Source organism: Panthera tigris, chromosome A2 (assembly GCF_018350195.1).
Source record: "Panthera tigris isolate Pti1 chromosome A2, P.tigris_Pti1_mat1.1, whole genome shotgun sequence".
In the NCBI taxonomy this organism is placed as follows: domain Eukaryota; kingdom Metazoa; phylum Chordata; class Mammalia; order Carnivora; family Felidae; genus Panthera; species Panthera tigris.
Genome location: NC_056661.1, coordinates 70,237,514 through 70,261,290, shown reverse-complemented (window position 1 = coordinate 70,261,290; position 23,777 = coordinate 70,237,514). Strand labels below are relative to the sequence as shown.

The window sequence follows — 23,777 nt, the reverse complement described above, 5'->3', positions numbered from 1 at the left end:
GGGCATTTCTGCATTGCATGCATTGTAACATATGGATAGCTAAAAACTTGCCATGAAGTTCAAAATTCATGGTGTTGGCAGCCTGTGCAATGTTCAGACAGCAATAGGAATGATCACCTTATTCTCATAGAATAAGACTTCTTATTTTTTCTGGGTTGAAGAATTCTATGTAACAAGGTGTTTTGGTTTTCTTTTTTTAGAACATTGAAGCTGTCATTCCTTTGTCTTCTATAGTTTCTGTTGATATTGACTAGCTATCTGTCAAATTATTGCTCCTATGAAGATAATCCAGCTCCTTCCCTCACTGGTTGATGATGTGATTTTTCTTGCCTTTTCCAAAGTTCTACAGTGATGTCTGTGTGCTCTGTTCTTTTTGGATTCATAGGGGTTTTTCCTGACCCTGTAGGAAAAAATGTTTTTTTATAACTTTTGGAACTTTTTGATGAATTTTTAAGTTTTGAAGAATTTTTGACTTTAGCACCACTGTCTGTCTCCTTTACTTTTGGATTCTAATTTATACATATTTTAGACCACCCCCTAGTATCACATATGTTTCTTACTTCTCTTTTATATTTTATACCTTTTTTCTCTGCATGCTTCATTCTGAACTTTTTCCTGACCTATATTCCAGTTCCCTAAATATTCTCCTGTATTTTGTTTAATCTGTTTTAAACCCATCTAATGAGTACACTATTTCAAAAGTGTAGTTTTTCAGATCCAGAATTTCTGTTTGGTTCATTTTTATAGACTTCATTCTTTGCTGATATTTTCAATCCTGTCTTTTATTTCCTTGAATGTTTTCAGTATAAGTTCAGTTAAAGCTTGTGTCTGATAACTCCAATATCTAGAAGTCAAATGAGTCAGCTTATAATGCCTACTTGTTCTTTCGGTATTTTGTACATTGCATTGTATCTGCAAGTGCCTGGGCAATTTTGATTGAGGACTGGCCATTGTAAATGAAAACTTGTAGAAATAATTTGAGGCTTAGAATGATGTTGTTTCCCTCCAGAGAGGAGTTACATTTCCTTCTGGATGATATCTAGCAATCCAGAATACACTCAGTTGAATTTCAAGGCTTGAAATGATTTGAAGGGTAAGGGCAAGTGTATAGTCAACAGCATATCTGTTCTGCTATTCAGTGTGCCGATTTGAATCGTGAAGGATTACCAGAGTCTTCATATTTGGCAAGCCCTGAACTCTTAAGTTTGATCCCCTTAGCCTTGAAAGTCTGAAAGAAGTTCTTTTCACTTTTCTAGCCTCTCAGCTGCATTTATCAGAATCAACACAGCACTCCCCAGCCCAACTAAAGAAACAGCAACCCCAAATACTAGGTTTATCTCTGAGTTTTCTTTTTATGGATCTTGTCTTCATATTACCATTGTCTCACTGGATCTCTGATGCCTCCAGGCTAGGATTTCCAATTATAGGGGGGAAAACTTCCAAGACTCTCGAACTAAATTTGAGAGATTAACAATATATATCTTTTTTAGTACAAGTCTGTTCTATGTAATAATTGGAACAGACTTATACTAAAAACGTATTCCCTGTTTTGTTGAAACTCAAATTTAACTGGGTATCCTTTATTTTATCTGGCAACCCTACTTTAGGCAGATTTATTTTCATATTTTTCCAGCTTTTCTAGATGTTTTCTGAATTTACCCAGTACGTCATTACTGGAAATGGAAGTTTGCTATTGCTAGCTAGTCAATAATCTTGACTTTCTAAAAATTTTAAAAGACAATCACCAGATGGAAAGTTAAGGTTAATTAAATCCTAGCTGCTGTGAACTACATCTGTGAACTTGTATAAGTGGCCTCACATTTTGGCCTCTTTGTTTTTAGATGTAAAAAAGGAACGATAGATGACATTTGTTGAGGTCTTATTATATGCTAAGCATTGTGGTAAGCACTTTATTTTTTTCTTTTAAATTTTTTTTAATGTCTGTTCATTTTTGAGCGAGATAGAGTACAAGTAGGGGAGGAGCAGAGAGAGAGGGAGACACAGAATCTGAAGCAGACTCCAGGCTCTGAGCTGTCAGCACCAGAGCCTGACGCAAGGCTCAAACTCACAAACCATGAGATCAAGACCTGAGCCGACGAAGTCAGACACTTAACTGACTGAGACACACAGGTGCCCCTGTGCTAAGCACTTTAAAAAAAGATTAATAATAATTACCTATACTTCATAAGGATTTTATGAAGATCAAATTAGAAAATAGTATGAATGGCCTCTAATGTTTTCAGTGCTAATTAACTGTTAAGGTCAACTTGTCATAACTTTTATGTTTTTTTATTTTTGCTTTTTTTTACTTGTATTTTTATTCAGTTGTATTAAGCACATTTAACATGAGATGTACCCTCTTAACAAACCCCTAAGTGTACAATACAGTTATTTATAACTGTAGGAGTAATTTCATACAACAAATCTGTAGGACTTACCTTGCGTAACTGAAACGTTACACCCATTGATTAACAACTCCCTATTTCCCTTTCTCTCCCTTCCCCCTGGAAACCACAATTCTGCTCTTTGCTTCCATGATTTGACTATTTTAGATACCACATATAAGTGGAATCACATGGTATTTGTCCTGTGACTGGCTTATTTCAGTTAGCATAGTGTCCTCAGTTTTCATCCATGTTGTTGCATATTGCAGATTTCCTTCTTTTTGAAGACTGAATAATATTCTGTTGTTGAATATACTATGTTTACCATGTTTTCTTTATCCATTTATTGATTGATACACCTTTAGGTGGTTTCCACATCCTGGCTATTGTGAATAGTGCTGCAGTGAACACAGAAGTGCTGACATCTCTTCAAGAGCCTGATTTCAGTTCTTTTGGATAAATAACCAGTAGAATTATACGGCAGTTTCACATTTCTTTAAGTTTTTATTTTAATCCCACATAGTTAATATGCATTCAGGCGTACAGCATAGCAGTTCAACAATTCCATACATCAGCCGGTGATCAGCAGATAAGTGGATTCCTTAATCCCCATCCACCCACCTCCCCTTTGGTAACAATCAGTTTATTCTCTATAATTAAAAGTCCATTTTTTAATTTGTCTCCCTCTCATATTTCCTTTTGCTTATTTGTTTTATTTCTTAAATTCCACATTTGAGTAGAATCATATGGTATTTGTCTTTCTCTGACTGACTTTTAGATAGATAGATAGGTAGATAGAGATAGAGATACACCACATCTTCTTAATCCATTCATTAGTTGATGGACACTTGAACTTCTTCCATAATTTGGCTATTATAAATAATACTGTTATAACATAGGAGTGCATTTATTTCTTTGGATTAATGTTTTTGTATTCTTCGGGTAAATACCCATTGCTGGACGAAAGGGTAATTCTATTTTTCGCTTTTTAAAAAAACTTTTAATGTTTATTTTTGAGAGAGAGGGAGACAGAGCACAAGTGGGGGAGGGGCAGAGAGAGAGGGAGATACAGAATCTGAAGCAGGCTCCAGGCTCTGAGCTGTCAGCACAGAGCCTGACACAGGGCTTGAATCCAAGAACTGTGAGATAATGACCTGAGCCAAAGTTGGTTGCTTAACCAACTGAGCCACCAGGTGCCCCACAATTTTTTACTTTTTAAGGAACCTCCTTACTTTTTTCTACAGTGGCTTTACCTATTTGCATCCCCACCAACAGTGCACAAGGGTTCCTTTTTCTCCACATCCTCGCCAACACCTAATGCTTCTTGTATTGTTGATTTTAGCCATTCTGACTGGTGTGAGATGATATCTCATTGTAGTTTTGATTTGCATTTCCCTGATGGTAAGTGATGATGAACATCTTTTCGAGTGTCTGTTGACCATCTGTATGTCTTTGGAGAAATGTCTGTTCATGTTTTCTGTCCATTTTTTAGTTGGATTATTTGTTCCTTGGTGTTGAATTGTACAAGTTTATACAAGTTCATATATTTTGGAGACTAACCTTTTATTGGGTGTGTCATTTGCAAATATATTTTCCCATTCTGTGTATTGCCTATTAGTTTTGTTGATTGTTTCCTTTGCCGTGCAGAAGCTCTTTATTTTGATGTAGTCCCAATAGTTTACTTTTGCCTTTATTTCTCTTGCCTCAGGAGACATATCTAGAAAAAAAGTTGCTATGCCCAGTGTCAGAGAAATTCCTGCCTGTGTTCTCTTCTAGGCTTTATTTGTTTGTTTGTTTCAGGCCTCAAATTTAGGTCTTCAGTCCATTTTGAATTTATTTTTGTGTTTGGTGTAAGAAAGTGGTCCAGTTTCATTCTTTTGCATGTTGCTGTCCAGTTTTCCCAACGCTATTTGTTAGAGGGACTATCTTTTTCGCATTGACTATTCTCTCTGGCTTTGTCAAAGATTAAGTTGCGGGTTTACTTCTGGGTGTCCTATTCTGTTCCATTGATCTATGTGTCTGTTTTTGCCCCAGTACCATACTGGTTTGATTACTATAGTTTTTAATCTGACTTGAAGTCTGGAATTGTGATGCCTCCAGCTTTGCCTTTCTTTTTCAAGATTTCTCTGGCTATCTGGGGTCTTTTGTAGCTCCACATAAATTTTAGGATTGCTTGTACTAGCTCTGTGAAAAATGCTGGTAGTATTTTGATAAGGATTACATTAAATGTGTACATTGTGCTTTGGGTAGTATAGACATTTTAACAATATTTGTTCTTCCAGTCCCTGAGCGTGGAATGTCTTTCTATTTCTCTGTGTTGTCTTCAGTTTCTTTTATCAGTGTTTTCAGAGGATAGATTGTTTACCTCTTTGGTTAGGTTTATTTGTAGGTATTTTATTTTTTTAGGGCAATTGTAAATAGGGTTGTTTTCTTAATTCCTCTTTTGGTTGCTTCATTATTGGTGTATAGAAATGCAACAGATTCCTGTATGTTGATTATATATCCTGCAACTTTACTGAATTTGTTTCTCAGTTCTAGCAGTGTTTTGGTGGAGTATTTCAAGTTTTCTATACAGAGCATCATGTCATCTGCAAATAATGAAAGTTTTACTTATTCTTACTGATTTGGATGCCTTTGATTTCTTTTTGTTGTCTGATTGCTGTGGCTGGGACTGCCAGTACTATTTTGAATAAAAGTGAGAGTGGACATCTTTGTCTTGATCCTGAACTTACTGGAAAAGTTCTAAGTTTTCCCCATTAAGGATGATGTTAGCTGTGGGCTTTTAATATATGGCTTTATTATGTTGAAGTATGTTCCTTCTTTTTTTAATGCTTTTTTAAATTTATTTTTGAAAGAAAGGAAGCATTAGTAGGAGAGGAGCAAATAGTGGGGGACAGGATATGATGCATACTCTGTGCTGACAGCAGCGAGCCCTATATGGAGCTTGAACTCACAAACTTTGAGACCATGACCTGAGTTGAAGTCAGAGGCTCAACTGACTGAGCCACCCAGGTGCCCTGAGGTATGTTCCTTCTAAACCTACTTTGTTGAAGGATTTTATCATAAATGGATGTTATTCTTTGTCAAATGTTTTTTTCTGAATTTATTGAAATGTACATATAGTTCTTATACTATCTCGTACTGATCTGATGTATTATGTTGATTGATTTGTGAATATTGAACCACCCTTGCAACCCATGAATAAATGCCACTTGATTATGGTGACTTATTATTTTAGATGTATTATTGGATTGGGTTTGCTAGTATTTTGTTTAGGATTGTTGCATCCATGTTCACCAGGAATATTGGTCTGTAGTTCTCTTTTTCAGTTAGTCTTTATTTGGTGTTGGCATCAGGGTAATGCTGGCCTCATAGAATGAGTTTGGAAGTTTCCTTCCATTTATGTTTTTTGGGAGTTTGAGAAGAAAAGGTATTAACTCTCTAAATGTTTGATATAATTCCCTCTGAAGCCATCTGGTCCTGGACTTTTGTTTGTTGGGAGGTTTTTGATTACTGATTCAATTTCATTGCTGCTTATCACTCTGTTATAATTTTTTATTTCTTCCTTTTCATTTTTGGTAGGTTATGTGTTTCTAGGAATTCATCAATTTCTTTTAAGTTGTCCAATTTGTTAGCATATAGTTTTTCATAATATTGTCTTATAATTGTTTGTATTTCTGTGGTATTGGTTGTTATTTCTCCTGTCTCATTTGTTATTTTATTTATTTGAGTTCTTTCTCTTTTTTCTTGATTTAAATCTGGCTAGAGGTGTAATTTTATTTTATTTTATTTCCCAAAGAATCAGCTCCTAGTTTCATTAATCTGTTTGATTGTTTTTTAGTTTCTGCATCATTTCTTTCTCCTCTAATTTTTATTATTTATTTCCTTCTGGTGGTTTAAGGTTTTATTTTGTTTTTCTTTTCCTAGCTCCTACATGTGTAAGATTAGGTTGTTTATTTGAAATATTTCCTGCTTCTTGAAGCAGACCTGTATTGCTATAAACTTCCCTCTTAGAACCACTTTTGCTGCATCCCAAAGGTTTTGGCTCAGTGTGTTTTCATTTTCATTTCTTTCCATGGATTTTTATGTCTTCTTTGAGTTCCTGGTTGACCCATTCATTGTTTAGTAGCATGTTGTTTATCATCCATGTATTTGTGGTATTTCCAGATATTTTTCTTGTGATTGACTTCTAGTTTCATAGCATTGTGGTCAGAAGAGATGCATGGTATGACTTAGATCTTCTTGAATTTGTTGAGGCTGGCTTTGTAGGTTAATATGTGATCCATTCTGGATGATGGCCATGTGTACTTGAAAAGAATGTTTTAGGATAGAATGTTCTGAATATGTCTGTTAAATCCATCTGTTCCAGTGTGTCATTCAAAGCCATTATTTCCTTGTTCATTTTCTATTTAGATGATCTGTCCATTGATGTAAGTGGGGTATTAAAGTCCCCTATTATTATTGTATTATTATCAATAGTTGTGTGTTTGTTATTAACTGTTTTATGTATTTGGCTGCTTCTATGTTGGGTGTATAAATATTTGCAATTGTTATATATTGTTTTTGGATTATTCCACTTATCATTATATCATGTCCTTATGTGTCTCTTGTTACAGTCTTTGTTTTAAAGTCAATTTTGGCTGATATAAGTATTACTACTTCAGCTTTCTTTTGACATCCATTCACAAGAAAGATGCTTCTCCATTCTCTCACTATCAATATGAAGTTGTCTTTAGGTCTAAAATGACTATCTTGTAAGGCAGCATATAGATGGGCCTTGTTTTTTTTTATCCATTCTGTCACCCTATGTCTTTTGATTGGAACATTTAGGACATTTAATTTCAGCATAATTATTGATAGATATGTACTTATTTTCATTATATTATTTGTTTTGTGGTTGTTTCTGAAGATTTTCTCTGATCCTTCCTTGCCTTTCATGGTTTGCCCATTTTCTTTAGTGATATATTTGGATTTCTTTCTCCTTATTCTTTGTATATTCGTTAGTGGTTTTTACTTTGTGGTTCCCATTAGGTTTATACATAACATATTCTGCATATAGCAGTCTATATTAAATTGATGGTTGCTTAAGTTTGAACCCATTCATTACTCTCTCCATGTTTTAGTTATATCTTGTCATTTTTTTGCATCATTTGATCTTGTGACTTCCTTGACCTACTTTTTACAGAAAAACTCATTTTTTACTGCTTTTTTGTTACCTACCTTTATACTTTCACTTTTGGTCTTTCCACTCAAAGAGTCCCTTTTAATATTTCTTGCAGGGCTGGTTTAGTGGTCATAAACACCTTTAGTTTGTGTTTGGGAAGCTCTTTATCTCTCCTATTCTTGATGGTAGCCTTGCTGTATAGAGTATTTTTGGCTACATATTTTTCCCATTCGGCACTTTGAATATATCATTCCACTCCCTTCTAGGTTGAAAAGTTTATGCTGAAAAATCCCACACTAGCTTTATGGGGTTTCTCTTGTACGTTACTGCGTTCTTTTGTTTTGCTGCTTTAAAATTTTTTTTCTTCATCACTATATTTTGCCAGTTTAATTACAATATGTCTTGGTGTAGATCTGCTTTTGTGGACTTTGGTGGGGGTTCTCTGTGCCCTTTTTAAATATTTATTTATTTATTTATTTATTTATTTATTTATTTTGAGAGAGACAGAGAGACTGCATGGGGGAGGAGCAGAGAGAGAAGGAGAGAGAGGATCCCAAGCAGGCATGTGTTCAGCATGGAGCCCAAACTGGGGCTTGATCTCATGACTGTGAGATCCTGCCCTGAGCTGAAATCAAGAGTCAGGCTTTTAACCAACTGAGCCACTCAGGTTCCCCTCTCTGTGCCTTTTAGATCTGGATATCTGTTTCCTTCCCCAAATTAGAGAAGTTTTCAACTATTATTTCTTCAAAAAAATGTACTGCTCCCTTTTCTCTCTCTTCTTCTTCTGGAACACCTATAATATGAATGTTATTATGTTTGATGAAATCACTGAATGCCCTAAGTCTATTCTTATTTGGCATAATTCTTTTTTCTCTCTTTTGCTCATGTTGATTACTTTTCATTACTCTGTCTTCTAGGTTATAATATATTCTTCTGCTTCTTCTAGGCTGCTGTTCATTACATCAAGTGTGTTTCTCATTTTGTTTATTGAGCCCTTTGTCGCTGCTTTGTTATTCCTTATCTCTGTGTTAAGTATCTCACTCATGTCTTCCACTCTTTTCTCAAATCCAGTGAGTATCCTTATTACTATTACTTTAAATTCTCTATCAGGCATGTTACTTATCTGTTTTGCTTAGATCTCTGGCCAACGTCCTGTTCTTTCATTTTGGATAAATTTGTCTGTCTCTTCATTTTTGTCTGCCTCTCTGTGTCTGTTTCTGTGTGTTAGGAAATTCATCTGTCTTCTGCTCTTGAAAGTAGTTACTTTATGAAGAGGAGATCCTGGAGTGCCTGCAGTTCAGTGTCCCCTCTGCACCCAAACTTGGCACTTCGGGAAAGTATCCTATGCGTGTTTCTTATGCCCTGCTGGTGTGTCTGAGTCACCTTTCCTTTCAGTGCAGTTGTCTGCACTGACTTTGCCTGTTGTGGTCTGTGCTTGTTCTCTTTCCTGTTAGTGACACCCAGGTAAGCCAGCTCTGAGTGGGCATGCCTATCTGGAAACTTGGGAGCAAGGTGGCAGTGTCAGCAAAATTTGCACTGGGCTGCTGGCCTTATGCCAAATCCCCTGGGTTGGCTTGGGTTGTGAGGCTGGGCAGGGCACATGGCAATGGCTGGGCATGGCTAGGCACTTTGGGGTGGCTGGATGAGGTGGACAGAAGCAGCTGGGCACCCAGCGACTGGACAGGTCGTATACCTGGCTTTAACAAAATTTGCCCTGTTCCCGGGGCCAAAGCTAGCAAGCTTTGAGTGAGCGAGTCCTCAGGAGAACTCCTGGGTGTGGTGCACTGCTAGCAGGTTACATAGCAAGTACAGCACCACTCCTTACCCCCACAGATGGCCTTGTGTTTATGCTGGGGGGCAGGGGAGGAAAATGACACCTGCCAACTTCTTCATTTTCAAAAAAATCCCCCAACATACTCCAAAATCAGTATGAAGAGAGCTGTCTCCCATTTGCCTCTGGTGCTGCATAAACTGCCATTTTTATGTTGCCTCTCTGTGTGCAGGCTGTTGTCTCTTTAAGGGCAGCAACCCAGCTGTCACTCACCCTCCTGGCTTGCCCAGTGCTGAGTCAGCTGACTTTTAACAGTCCAGGCTCCAAGTCCCACTGATTATACAAAGCCATGGAATTCAGCCCCTCTGGTTTTCCAAGCCAAATATTATGGGGATTAGTCTTCCCCAGTGAGCTCCCTGGTGCAAGAATCCATGTCTCTGCCCTCTCTAAGTGTGCAGCTCCCTTCCTCCTGTGGGCGGCTTCCCTTCACCTTCCTGATCTTCCTAACCTTTCAAATGCAGCTTCTTCTCTATATTTAGTTGTGGAGTTTGTTGTGCCAGCCTTTGGGTCACTCTCTAGTGATTTACTTGTATGTGGATTATATCTAGTTGTAAACTTTGGATGGGGAGAGTTCAGGGTCTTGCTCCACCATCTTCCCAAGCTCTTTGAGTAGTTCTCTATCATAACTTTTAAACTTAACTGAATATTATACTTCTGCCAGGTCTACTACCATCATGGCATACTGATGTCTCAGATACTACAGAAGCCTTGCCAATCCCTCAAGAGTGGAGGCGGAAAAAGCCAACAATTTTCTTGTTTGCTTAAGTGATACTATGAGTGAAGTAAAATAACCTGTACTTTCTGGATACATTCCCCCAAAATAAAAATTACATTTGCAAACATACGTATTTATACAGGCAGAAACATCAGTTTTACTCCACTTTGTGAATGAGCTGGTACCCCTGCCCACATTGGAAAACAAATCATGTGCCAGGCAAAAGCAACCAAAATAGGGAGACTTACTTCAGGGCCACCATGGGCCTACGAGAGTTTAGGATGTAAACTTCATCTTCTGGAATGGCAAGAACACTGAATGGACCCTGGGCTGGATTTTGACCCCCTACTCAACCCATAGTTGGACACCCTATTGTAGGATATATCTGAACAACTATACAAGATAGTTCTGTGGATCATAAAAGCTGATCTGGCTGGCACATTTGAGAAGAGTAACTTATATGTGCTGACCACCTCATGTATAGTAGGCTTCACACATTATTCCATTTTCTCTGTACAACAACCATATGTGAAACAACATATGCAACGTTGGCAATGACATCACTATTCTACATAAAGATTAAGGCTTGGAGAGTCTATGTAACTCACTCTATTAATGACAGGTAAGTCAAGAATTGGACTTCTATCTATTTGATTCCACATTCCTTCTTTTTCTTTAGATTGCTTTCTTAAAATTCTGTTACTACACACATAATTACTACAAATAAGCAATATGACTATTATAGCAGGGATTTCTGGTGTTAAAACTTTGAGATTTTTGAATGATTATTATTTTATCTAAAAAGAGTAGAGAAAGATGGAGCCACTGTCGGCTTCCTTAGATGAAGTATCTGACATAATAACCAACAGCTCTTTCATATTACTTGGCCTTTGAACCTTGATACTTTTCTCAAAAAAGAACAATAAAAGTTAAAAATGTGCCCATTTCTTAGTCTATATTTGAGTCTATTTTAAAAGTCATGTGATATCAGGCCATGGAAAATTTGTGTTCTATATGAAGAATTAAGACCCATCAGGACACTATACCTGATCCTGTGTTAATAATAAGGCAGTGGAGTCAATTAAATGAAACTAACAGCTCATTAGTCATTTTTCAACAGGTCTTTTTGAAGGATCCCTACATTATATTGCACTGTAGATATAAAAATAAATAGTACGCAGTCTCCTTCTCCTGGAAAAACTTAGTGTGGGGTTAATCAAACAGATCAATTTAATATAACTGTCACCAAAATCAGAGCGATGTAGCATAGAATTTGTAAGATGAAGTGATTTTTAAAAATCCATACAACAGGGGTGCCTGGTGGCTCAGTCAGTTAAATGTTTGACTCTTGATTACAGCTTAGGTCATGATCTCATGATTAGTGAAATCGAGCCCTGCTTCAGACTCTGAACTGACAGTGCAGAGGCTGCTTGGGATTCTCTCTATCTCTCTCTGCCCCTCCCCCACTCATACTTTCTCTCTCTCTTAAAAATAAATAAATGAACCTTTTAAAAATCCATACAACACATCATTTATATATTATTGTGTGTGTTTTAACATTTGTGAGTGACTTCTCTTCACACTACATACCTAAAGAAGAAGAAGTTTTACATAATTCAATTTCTTTCAACTTTGAGTAGAAAATCATTTTAAGCTATAGGAGATATTTATTTAGGTTAAATAAAAGGAAGATTCATTATTAATCAAGTTGCTAAATACTGAAACAGACAAAACACTTGCTTTAAAACAAGTTGTTTGGAAAAAAAAAAAAAAACCTTTGCCAGCAGTTTAAGAAGATTAACATGCTTTGAAATTTTCCATGAATTCTTGGCACAAAATATGCATTAGTCTGTTCACCTAGCAATAGGATTCAATAAAAGATTGTATATAATTTTACCGATCTTTTTTACTTAAGGGCATTGGGCTAATTTTGTTTGAAAAGGAAAGCTAGTGGTGCCTTTTCTGAATGCCTGTTATCTAAAATTTCATTGCGCCCAACTGTGCTTGAGGTGAGGCTAGTCACCCCTCCATGCTGATCTCACTGGCACCTACAAGCAGAGTACCTCACATTCTGAACTGCACTGGCCCAGTGGGGTTGTGTTGCTATATAGGCTCACTGCTTTATTCAGTGTTCCTCCATGATCCCTAACCTGCCTGTCAGGCTGAAGCAATAGTGGATCTGGGTGAGTATATCTAACAATGTGGGGACAACTGTGAGGTGCCTTGGAGAATATAGAACTAGGTTATAAGATTGTCCACCAAGAGCTTAAAAGGCAATTAACAATAATGCAAAATGACTGCAGGGAAAGAATGACTCAGGAGGGAAATGGAAAGTATTGACATATCTGAAGTATGAACATATCCACTAAAAGGTGAGCACCCAGGTTTTATCCAAGCAACGGGAGGTCTTAGCAACTACAGTTCAATGAATAAAAAAGAGTCAATACATTGGCTAATCAAAATTTGATGAGGGGCACCCGGGTGGCTCAGTCGGTTAAGTATCTGACTTCGGCCCAGGTCGTGATCTCGCTGTCCATGAGTTTGAGCCCCGCGTTGGGCTCTGTGCTGACAGCTCAGAGCCTGGAGCCTGCTTCAGATTTTATGTCTCCCTCTCCCTCTGCCCCTCTTTGCTCACACTCTGTCTCTGTCTCTCTCTCTATCTCAAAAATAAACATTAAAAAACTTTTTTTTTAATTTGGTGAAAAATGTTTAATCTCACTACTAATCAAATACATGAAGTAAAAATGGACACTGTCTTAAACTCATATTTAATTGATAATGCTCAATATTGACAAGGTTCCCATGAAATAGTCAGAGCTACATTTTCTGGTAGAAGCATAAAGTGTTTTTGGAAAGCAGTTGGGCCACAAGAAGGGAGAATCCTTAAAATATTTACATCTTCTTGGGCCCCTGTGTGGCTCAGTTGGGCTTCCAACTCTTAACTTAGGCTCAGGTTATGATCTCATGGTTCATGAGATCGAGCCCGGGGCTCCATGCTCAGTGTGGAGATTCTCTTTTTCTCTGCCCCTCCCCCACTTGTGTGCACACTTGTTCTCTCTCTCTCTAAAAAAACTTCACATCTTCTAAGGAAGAGTATTGTAGTATTCATCTTCTATGTCAAGAAGCCTTTCTATCTATCTATCTATCTATCTATCTAGTTAGGTTTACAGATAACAGAAACCCCAAAATAACAATGGAAAACAACATAAATGTTATCTGCAAGGGAGGCTCCAAAACATGATACTTCAGTTGGACATTACTACATAAAATAAAATTGAAATTCTGTCATTAAGGAGGAAAGGGAGAATGGGTGTTTGGGTAGGTAACCAGCAGTTTTTGCTCCCTTATCCTAGGGAGCAAAATTGAACTTCAACATAATTTTCAAAAAGTCGTTCATTTTTAGGGAAAAGCCCAAAGTTCCAAAATTACAGGAATATTTACAAATTACAAATCGATTCAATGATTCTATAAAACAAAGAATGTTATCAACAAAGGTTTGATCATTGAACCTGTTTGTTTAATGTTAATTTTTAAAAATGCAGTTTCATTGCATTATTATTTTATGACATTACATATACTATTAAAATTTATACCCTCAAATTTGCATAAAAACACTCAGAGAAGAAATTTTATACTTTTCTTCATCGAGTTTAAAACTAATAACTTCTGTAGTACCTGAGTGGCTCAGTCCATTAAGCATCGGACTCTTGATCTCAGCTCAGGTCTTGATCTCAAGATTGTGAGTTCATACCCTGTACTGGACTCTGCAATGGGTGTGAAACCTACCTAAAATGAAATAAAACAAAACAAATCATCCATAATCAGATAGGATGGATGCTGAGAAGTTGAATATTGAATCTCACTTACAAAGAGTAATTTTTGCTGATACATTTTTAGAAAGACATCAGACCTGTCCATGGGGTCACATGTTGAACAAGTGTCATCAAGTGTGGCCTGCCTGGCTCATGGGAGGAGTTCAGTGGCAGTGTCCGGGGGTGTTCCTCTGGAGATGGTTATCTCTTCCTGGGTTATACCTGGCTTCTCAGTACCATTTGATTTTTGTCTTTCAGCCGAAACTAAGATCTGCTTCAAATACTACCATGGCGTGAGTGGAGCCCTGCGAGCCACCACCCCCAGTGTCACGGTCAAAAACTCTGCAGCTCCTGTAAGTCCCATCTCTTCCTCTTTGTCAGAGCTAACCCTGGTGCTTTTTCACTCCCATTTCACTCGTGTGTGTGTGTGTGTGTGTGTGTGTGTGTGTGATTATAGTGATAGATTATGAGAGGTAGTTCGATAGAAATTATCCAAAGGTAAACTGATTAAAATCACACCACTTTTTGTTTGAGGAATGTTAAGCTTAGATAGTGAGATGTTTCTAGTAGACTCATGCATAATGTCTGTCAGTAACAAGTGTTTCTTTGGAATACATTGTTTTTAATTCCTTGCGTTTAAGGATTTATATTTTCATATGTCTCGATTTCTTCTTAGGCCTATAAATAAATTTCTGGAATAGCATTTATAATCTCAGACTGATTTTGAGCATAGAACGAGAAAATGGTAGGCCTAGAAAAGACTGGAATCTCTGGTCCTTTTTCCCTTTATATGAACGAGGAAAGTGCCCAAGGAATGTACCTAAGCTCACACAGTTAGCTAGTTGCAGACCAGGGACTTAGGTCAAATCTTTTGTTTCTTACTCTCTGGTTTTGCTGAGTATTCTGAGAATAGCTGCCATTTTCTCCTAAATTACAGTCTAGTTTGTATCTCTGTGGTGCTTCTTTCCTTGGTTCTCAATACATCTACTTACAAGTGGCATTCCCTTTCCTTTTCACATGAATTAAAGATTACTCAGTGGAGGAGGCTAACCACAAATCGGTAAGGACTTTGTTGGGGTGGTATAAGTAAAAAAAAAGTTTGTTTCTTCTATGTGAAAAAAGAGAGACCGAGAAAACTTGAAATGAAATATGAATTACCCAGAAAGAACTTTGCCTCCAAAGGACAATATTTCACTATTTCACAAGTCAGTTCTTCAGTGTGCAGAAGATGAGTGAGTTGAGTGTGCCTCTGTTCAGGGAGGTGGTGCAGAACTGGACACTGGCCAGGGAGGGGGATCCCAGGACTCCTTGTCAGGGGACACACAGCAAGAGGGAGGGTAGAAGGGGAGGGACCATCCGCACCTCTGACTCATTGTACCATTTTCCCCTACACTAACCAGGCAGATTGGAGGATGATATTGCCATATTACTGGGTAGGACAGGAAGGTAAGTATGGCAATTTGGGAAAGTATCCCCAGGTGCCACACCCTCCTCTCTGGGCCCATTGTGTGTGGGAAATCCTCAAAAGAAGGTGCCTGGGGAAGCGAAAGAGGCCCTGACACAGGCCTCCAGTTGTCAAGGCAGTAGAGTCAGCTACATCGAGGCAGTGAACCTGGAGCTGGGGCTGCACTGACCCAGAGGCGAGATGGGCAAGGCAGGGAGGCACAGAACACACAGCAGACCAAGAAGAAAAAAGAGGCTGGAAGTGGAGTCTGCTGACTCGGGAAAAACCTTTCAGATGCAGGCTTGGCTGCCTTTTGCCACAGCACAGCATGTCATGCAATTAGGCAGCCTCTCTCCGGATACACTGATTTCTCAGCCAGGATGGACCATGCCCAGTGATGGACAAGCCTTTTTGTCTCAAGGCTGGAATGGGAGAAGAGCTCCTGATCTGCCTCTGCTCGGAGTACTACTGTGAGTGAGCTTGGCCAGCCCTTCAATCTTTAGGTAAGCCCTTTTTGGAGAAGGCTCTCTGGAGCATTTGGCTTCTCTGAACTCAGCCTACTGGAGACTCCAGATGTAATCTGTTTCTCAGACCAATGCAAACTGCAATCACATCATCACAGAGATGTGCAGTATAAGCCTAAAAGAAAACAAGGTGCCAACTACCTGGAATACTGCCTGGATTGCACAGTAGACAAGTTTTACAAAATGGGATAAACCGTCAACAAACAAGTCTTTCCAGGGGCTGCCGACAAGAAACAAGGATGATGTCTGAGAAGAGGAAACATCATGTGAGCTGCTTCAACCTGCTATTTGACAGAAAAGTTCAGGAGATTGCATTGATTCTGAGTCAGCCCTGACCTCATCTTTGTTATTTAACCTGTGCTACCATTGCCTGTACTTAAATATCAGACACCTTGGAATACTTGGACACGTTGCTGTCATCCTGATGGCCATCTCCATAATGATTTTCTCACATAAATCAGTAGACACTTGAGTTGCTGCTTTTATATATATTCCACAGACAACTTTCATTTCTCTTCTTAATCCCCACACATGTTAGCGCCTGATCATAAGGCCAAGTGATGCCAAGGACAGACAGAAGTCCTCCCGCTGCTGTGCTGGACGTCCTTTGCGTTGGGAGCATGCATCTTCCTGCAGACAGTATTTTAACATGCAGTTGGGTTTTATAATAGTTAACCTCATGGCTCTTATAGCACAGTGCACTCTTTAGAGGAGTTTCACTTGCCTTATTTTAGGTGATTCACAGCACATCTGTGAGACAGGTGGGAAGTGCTATTTTGGTTATGTGACCCTTTGGCTATCTGGTGATCGAGTTGGAATGAATCTCGGTTTAGTTACTCATACAATCTAGCAGCCTTCTGGATTAAATAAGTATTTACAGTCTGGTCTAAGGCCTTGTACACACTGTTACTAAGGGGAAATGCTATTCAAGTTTTCCAAAATCATTTTGCCAATGAACTTTGAGTATCCATTTTTAAGCGAGATCTCTGGTGCTGCACTAATCTCTTATGAAAAGTTGGCTGTCAATGGCCATTGTGTCATGCCCCAAGAGTCACTGAGTTAGTTGGTGACAAAACAGTATGCTCAAAGTACAGTTTTTTGTAAAGGAGGAAAAGATGTCAAATGCCCATCTAGTATATAATCAGTGCTTTGATGTTTTGAGCACAGAAGATTCTCAATATGTTTTCATTCTTTTTCTCATTTCCTCGTTCCCCCTTATCCTTTGTCTTTGTCTCACTGAAAATTGTTGAAGTCCCAGTTATATGTTTTTAAAGTTTATTTATTTATTTATTTTGAGAGAGAGAGAGAGAGAGAGAGAGAGAGAGAGAGAGCAGGGGAGGGGCAGGGAGAGAGGGAGAAAGAATCCTAAGCAGGCTCCACACTGTCAGCACAGAGCCCAATGTGGGGATCGAACTCACGAACTGTGAGATTATGACCTGAGCCAAAACCAAGAGTCGGATGCTTAACCAACTGAGCCACCGAGGTGCCCCAAGGTCCCAGTTATGAAAAGAGGTTGTCACCTGTCTTTATCTTTCCAAGGCTCTTATTTATGTATTAGTCCTAACTGTTTATCAGAAACTATGATGAGTGAAAGGGTATAGAAATAATGAAATATAAGTCCTGACATTGAGGACTCATGGCTATTCCATGATGATTTATAAATACTGTTTGAAATGCCTGGTACTGGGGTATAAAAACCCACTGTGCTGGTGTATAGAGAAGGCAGTGAGAAGGTGCCTGCAGCAGCTGGGAGAGCTTCCAGAGGAAGTGGCATGCGGGTGGCATGAATGGGATTTGCCAGGCCTGGGAGGGAGTAAGGCACTGGCAGAAGGAACGGCATGTGCAGAGGCATGTGGGGGTATGAGGTGCCGCAGGCCTAGCAGGGAAGGAGACCTACTGTGTGTTAGGTCTGAAGAACATACAACTTACTTAATTTTCACCATACAGCACCCTGCACTTTGTTTCTCATACTGTTTGTATGTCATTGGGAGCACCTCGCATATGTTTTCTGTTTTATTCTATTTTCTGTAAAAAATTGTGCTCACAATAAGCTCTTTCTCTCAGCACTTTTGCTACTTTTACCTTGTGCATTACAGTCTCTTTTGTAAGCCTCATGATATTTTTTTTTCTCTCCCTCTTTATACATCGAAGGACAGAAATCTCTCCATACCTACAAACTGCCAAAAGACAGGGAAGATAAATTGTCCTTAGCTCAGCACACTGGGAGTTTTGCAGCTTTTCCTTTCAGGTCTGTGCCTCCACAGTAGCTTTTCAATCTGCCCTTCCCTCTTTGTGGACCAAGTGGGCATCCTCTAATGGGGGCTGCTGGAGGGGAGAGAGCTCTCCCTTCGCCTGCTGGGTTCTCTATGGGAGTGAGATTCTGATGCAGCTTGTAGCTCTTCTCGATGTATGTTCAGAGTCCTGAGCACACTGCTTGCCACTCCTACTTTCCAGGACTTTTCCTCAAGAGGGTTTGTGTTCCCTTGCACCCAGCAGTGTGGAGGCCTAGGGATTGTAGCCTCTGGATGCAGAAAATAAGCAGCTGTTGGAAGAATAACTGTGGCAGGATCAGGAGGCAGGGTACAGGGAGTTGGGGAAGGGCCACCAGAGTGAGGGGCAGGCAGAGGACGTTATGCCCCCTTAACTGGGGCCTGCTGTAGATGGTTCCCAGGTTTACATTTAGACCAAGAATGTATTTTTTAAATATTTATTCATTTATGTAGAAAGAGAGCATGTGCGGGCAGGAGAGGGGCAGAGAGAGGGAAGGAGAGAATCCCAAGCAGGCTCAGCACTGTTAACACAGAGCCTGACATGGGTTCAATCCCAGGACTGTGAGTTCATGACCTGAGCCTAAATCAAGAGTTGGACACTCAACCAACCAAGCCACCCAGGCACCCCGACCAAGAATGTATTTCTTACTCAGTCTTAATCAAAATTTTAATTTGTGGAAATTCCATCAGAATTTTGTTATTCTGGATTGTTCATATCCTTAATTCGCATTGCTATTGTCTAGCTACCTATTAGTGTTTTCAATGAGAGATTGGAAGTGAATATATCCATTTCTGCTCCTTCTATCACTGTTTTTAAAATTTTCATTTAATTTATTTTTTAAATTTATATCCCAGTTAGTTAGCATATATTGCAACAATGATTTCAGAAGTAGATTCCTTAATGCCTCTTAACCCATTTAGCCCATTCCCCCTCTCACAACCCCTCCAGTAACTCTCCATATTTAAGTCTTTTATGTTTTTTCCCCTTCCTTGTTTTTATATTATTTTTGCTTCCCTTCCCTTATGTTCATCTCTTTAGTATCTTAAAGTCCTCATATGAGTGAAGTCATATGATATTTGTATTTCTCTGACTGACTAATTTCACTTAGCATAATGCCCTCTAGTTCCATCCACATAGTTACAAATCACAAGATTTCATCCTTTTACATTGCTGAGTAATACTTCATTATGCATATATACCACATCTTCTTTATCCATTCATTATTTTCGTGTATGGTGTAAGAAAGTGGCCCAGGTTCTTTTTTTTTTTTTTTTTAATTTTTTTTTTCAACGTTTTTTATTTATTTTTGGGACAGAGAGAGACAGAGCATGAACGGGGGAGGGGCAGAGAGAGAGGGAGACACAGAATCGGAAACAGGCTCCAGGCTCCGAGCCATCAGCCCAGAGCCTGACGCGGGGCTCGAACTCACAGACCGCGAGATCGTGACCTGGCTGAAGTCGGACGCTTAACCGACTGCGCCACCCAGGCGCCCCCCAGGTTCATTTTTTACATGTCGCTGTAGAGCTTTCCCAGCACTACTTGCTGAAGAGACTGTCTTTCTTCCATTGGATATTCTTTCCTGCTTTATCAATGATTAGTTGGCCATACGTTTGTGGGTCCATTTCTCTATTCTCTTCCATTGATGTGAGTGTCTATTCTTGTGCCAGTACCATACTGTCTTGATGATTACAGCTTTGTAATACAGCTTGAAGTCCGGGATTGTGATGCCTCCTGCTTTGGTTTTCTTTTTCAAGATTGCTTTGGCTATTCAAGGTCTTTTCTGGTTCCATACAAATTTTAGGATTGTTTTTTCTAGCTCTGTGAAGAATGCTGGTGTTATTTTAATAGAGATTGCATTGAATATGTACATTGCTATGGATAGTACCGACATTTTAACAATATTTGTTCTTCCTATCCAGGAACATGGAATCTTTTTCCATTTTTTTGTGTCTTCTTCAATTTCTTTCATAAGCTTTCTATAGTTTTCAGTGTATAGATTTTTCACCTCTTTGGTTAGATTTATTCCTAGGTATTTTATGGTTTTTTGTGCAACTGTAAATGGGATCGATTCCTTGATTTCTCTTTCTGTCACTTCATTGTTGGTGTATAGGAATGCAATCGATTTCTGTGCATTGGTTTTATATCCTGCAACTTTGCTGAATTCATGAATCAATTCTAGCAGTTTTTTGTGGAATCTTTTGGGTTTTCCATATAGAGTATCATGTCATCTGTGAAGAGTGAAAGTTTGACCTCCTCCTGGCCGATTTGGATGCCTCTTATTTCTTTGTGTTGTCTGATTGCAGAGGCTAAGACTTACAATAGTATGTTGAATAACAGCCCATTCATTCTTTAGTAGGATGATCTTTAGTCTCCAAGTATTTATTTTCTTTCCACATTTTTTCTTGCGGTTGATTTCAAGTTTTATAGTTTTGTGATCTGAAAATATGCACGGTATGATCTCGATCTTTTTGTGCTTGTTGAAGGCTGATTTGTGTCCCAGTCTGTGACCTATTCTGGAGAACGTTCCATGTGGACTGGATAATAACATATATTCTGCTGCTTTAGGATGAAATGTTCTGAATATATCTGTTAAGTCCATCTGGTCCAGGGTCCAGTGTGTCATTCAAAGCCATTGTTTCCTTGTTGATTTTCTGTTTAGATGATCTGTCCATTGCTGTAAGTGGGGTGTGGAAGTCCCCTACTATTTTGGTATTATTATCAGTGAGTTTCTTTATGTTTGTGATTAATTGATTTATATATTAGGGTGTGCCACATTCGGAGCATAAATGTTTACAATTGTTAGGTCTTCTTGGTGGATAGACCCTTTAATTATGGTATAATGCCCTTCTTCATCTCTTGTTACAATCTTTATTTTAAAGTCTAGATGGTCTGATATAAGTATGGCTACTCCAGCTTTCTTTTGTTGACCATTAGCATGATAGATGGTTCCATCCCTTTACTTTCAATCTGAAGATGTCTTTAGGTCTAAAGTGGGTCTCTCATAAAGAACATATAGATGGATCTTGTTTTCTTATCCATTCTGTTACCCTATGTCTTTTGATTGGAGCATTTAGTCCATTGATGTTTAGAGTGAATACTGAAAGATATGAGTTTATTGCCATTATGTTTCTTGTAGTGTTGGAGTTTCTGGTGGTGTTCTCTGGTCCTTTCTAGTCTTTGTTGCTTTTGGTCTTCTTCTTCTTTTTTTTTTTTCATCCGTTCTCCCCTCAGAGAGTCCCCCTTAAAATTTCCTGAAGGGCTGGTTTAGTGGTCACGAACTCCTTTAATTTTTATTGGTCTGGGAAACTTTTGATCTCTCCTTCTATTTTGAATGAGAGCCTTGCTGGATGAAGAATTCTTGGCTGCATATTTTTCTGATTCAGCACATTGAACATATCCTGCCACTCCTTTCTGGCCTGTCAAGTTTCTGTGGAACCCAGAAATGCACCCAGGAATGTTTGCAGGACCGTGCTGCCACCAATGCCCAGAGACTGCGGCTGGGTGCCAGCTCACCCCAGAAAATGTTCATGCAATCGTGTAGCAGCAGCATTTCAGGAAATGGAAAATCACAACACACATCTGGCACCAGTCTTCACCCTTAACAACCTTGTTCCAGCACCAGTAAATGTAGTTGTTCTTTGGAGTCTGCTGGGACTCGGTGGCCACACAGCTTCTACCAAATGTCCTTCCAGCAGTGGAACTGCTTCTCCTCGTGTGGCCTGTGGACCACCTGGACCCTACTCTGCTCCAGGGGATTCACCCTTCCCACCAGAGCACCACCAGGTATTGAGCTACAGAGTTTAAGACTCTGTGCTCCCCCTCTTTTCAGAGTCTTAATAGAATTTAAGCCTTCTCCTCTCTCCTTTCTCTCTTCCTCGTTCAGTCTCTGCGGCTGTTTCCATTTTTCCACTTTCTTTCCAGCTGCTTTTGGGGGGGGGTGCTTTTCCCACACTCTCTCCCCATATCTGTCCTCTCTCTGCAAACAAAAACTGCTCCCTGCCCTCCACAGCTTCTCTCTCCCCCACTTCACTTCTCTGTGCCACGTACCTGCTGAGTTCTATGGTTCAGGTTGTGCAGATTGTTGTATTAATCCTCAAATAAGTTTTTTAGGTGTGCAGGATGGTTTAGTGTTGATCTGGATGTATTTCATGGACACAAGATGCAAAAAAACTTCCATGCTATTCCTCCATCTTGGCTCCTCCCCTTCTTCTATCACTTTGATCCAGTGTCTCTGCAACCAAGATTTTGATAACAATTGAACAGCAGAAAGTCCAAAGCAAAGTTCTCTGTCACAACATTGAAATGTATTTCCTTAAGTTCATGTTCACAGATTTATTTGCTTTGTCAGATTCCTAAAGAGTTCACATTCTCCTATTTGAAAAAAAATCAACTCAGTAGGCCATTTCCCTGGGAATGTAGGGTAAGTTAGTACTCTAAAAATAAGATCAGGTTGAGATTTTCCTTCATAGACAGTCTGGGTCTTCTGCAATGAACAAACAGGTCAAAAGCACCCAAAGCCTAAGTCATTAAACTTGGTTCTAGTAATATTTGTGTTGGGAATTTTAAAAGCAGATTTTTCAGAAAAATATTTTAAATCATTAAAAATAACTATAGAACAATTCCTTTCAAGTTACCAAACCTCCTGGCCAAATAGTTGCAAAATTAACTCATAGGCAACTGACTGGTGAGACCAACAGTCAAGAACTGTTAGACATAAACTGATAATCTGGAAGGCATGTTGGTCTTATAGTAAATGATCTTGTGGTTTATGTGTGGCAGAGATTAAGTGGCAAGCCTAGGTGCTGATTGAAATCATTGTGATAAGCATCAATTGCAATGTATCATCAGTTCGGGGTGAAGGTCTCCCAGCTTACCAAAGGGCCCCCTTCATCCTGTGTGTCCACTTGGAGTCTCAGCTTCACCTTTAAAGTACCAAAAAAATTAATGGAGGAGCACATAGTTTATCCTCCCTTGTTAACTGGGATGGACGGCACTGCTCTACTGGAGAGGTCTTGGCATTGGATCTGGGAGAGACTGGGCAGAGGATCTCACAGTGCCCAGGCACAGGCAGGCTTGAGCAAATCTTAGGATGGAGAGAAACAAGGCTTTCTGAAGATTTAGTCAGAATTGAGCCTTTTATGATCTCACTAGACTTGTGCCCTGCAATCATATTCTTAAATCTGCCCTCTTTTCCAGTTCTGGTTCTGTAAACCTGGCCCCATGGCATTTTGAGAAGGTGACATGATGTTTATTTTATGACTTGTATTTTAATAATAGCCATAGGAGCCTTTGAAAATTAATTGTTTTGTTTGTTTTCTCACTAACACATCCATAATTTATTTTTGTAGCATTTCACCAGTAGCTATCCAACCAGGCACTAAAAGAGAACTTCATCAATAATCCTATGATGAAATGCAATTCCAAGACTTAGTTCCTAATAGTCTGAAAGTCAGTTTCTAAATGAAAGAATCTCAGTTATGCTAGAAGGGCAAGAAGCCTGAAGTAATAAGACTTACAATATTCTAATTTTTCATTTCTTTCTTTCATATATATGCCTGTTAGCCTCTGTTTAGGAGACAGCTTAAGAAAACATTTTGATTTGTATAATCTATAAATTAAATGCTACTGATAA

General features: G+C 38.9%; 1 protein-coding gene across 1 annotated transcript in view; it reads left to right on the top strand.

The window, feature by feature from the left end:
* HECW1 (HECT, C2 and WW domain containing E3 ubiquitin protein ligase 1) overlaps positions 1-23,777 on the top strand; it is a 400,133-nt gene that overhangs the window by 193,740 nt on the left and 182,616 nt on the right. The window contains exon 8 of the mRNA XM_042963608.1: positions 14,165-14,259. Coding sequence (XP_042819542.1) covers positions 14,165-14,259 — 95 coding nt within the window. The remainder of the gene's footprint in view (positions 1-14,164; positions 14,260-23,777) is intronic.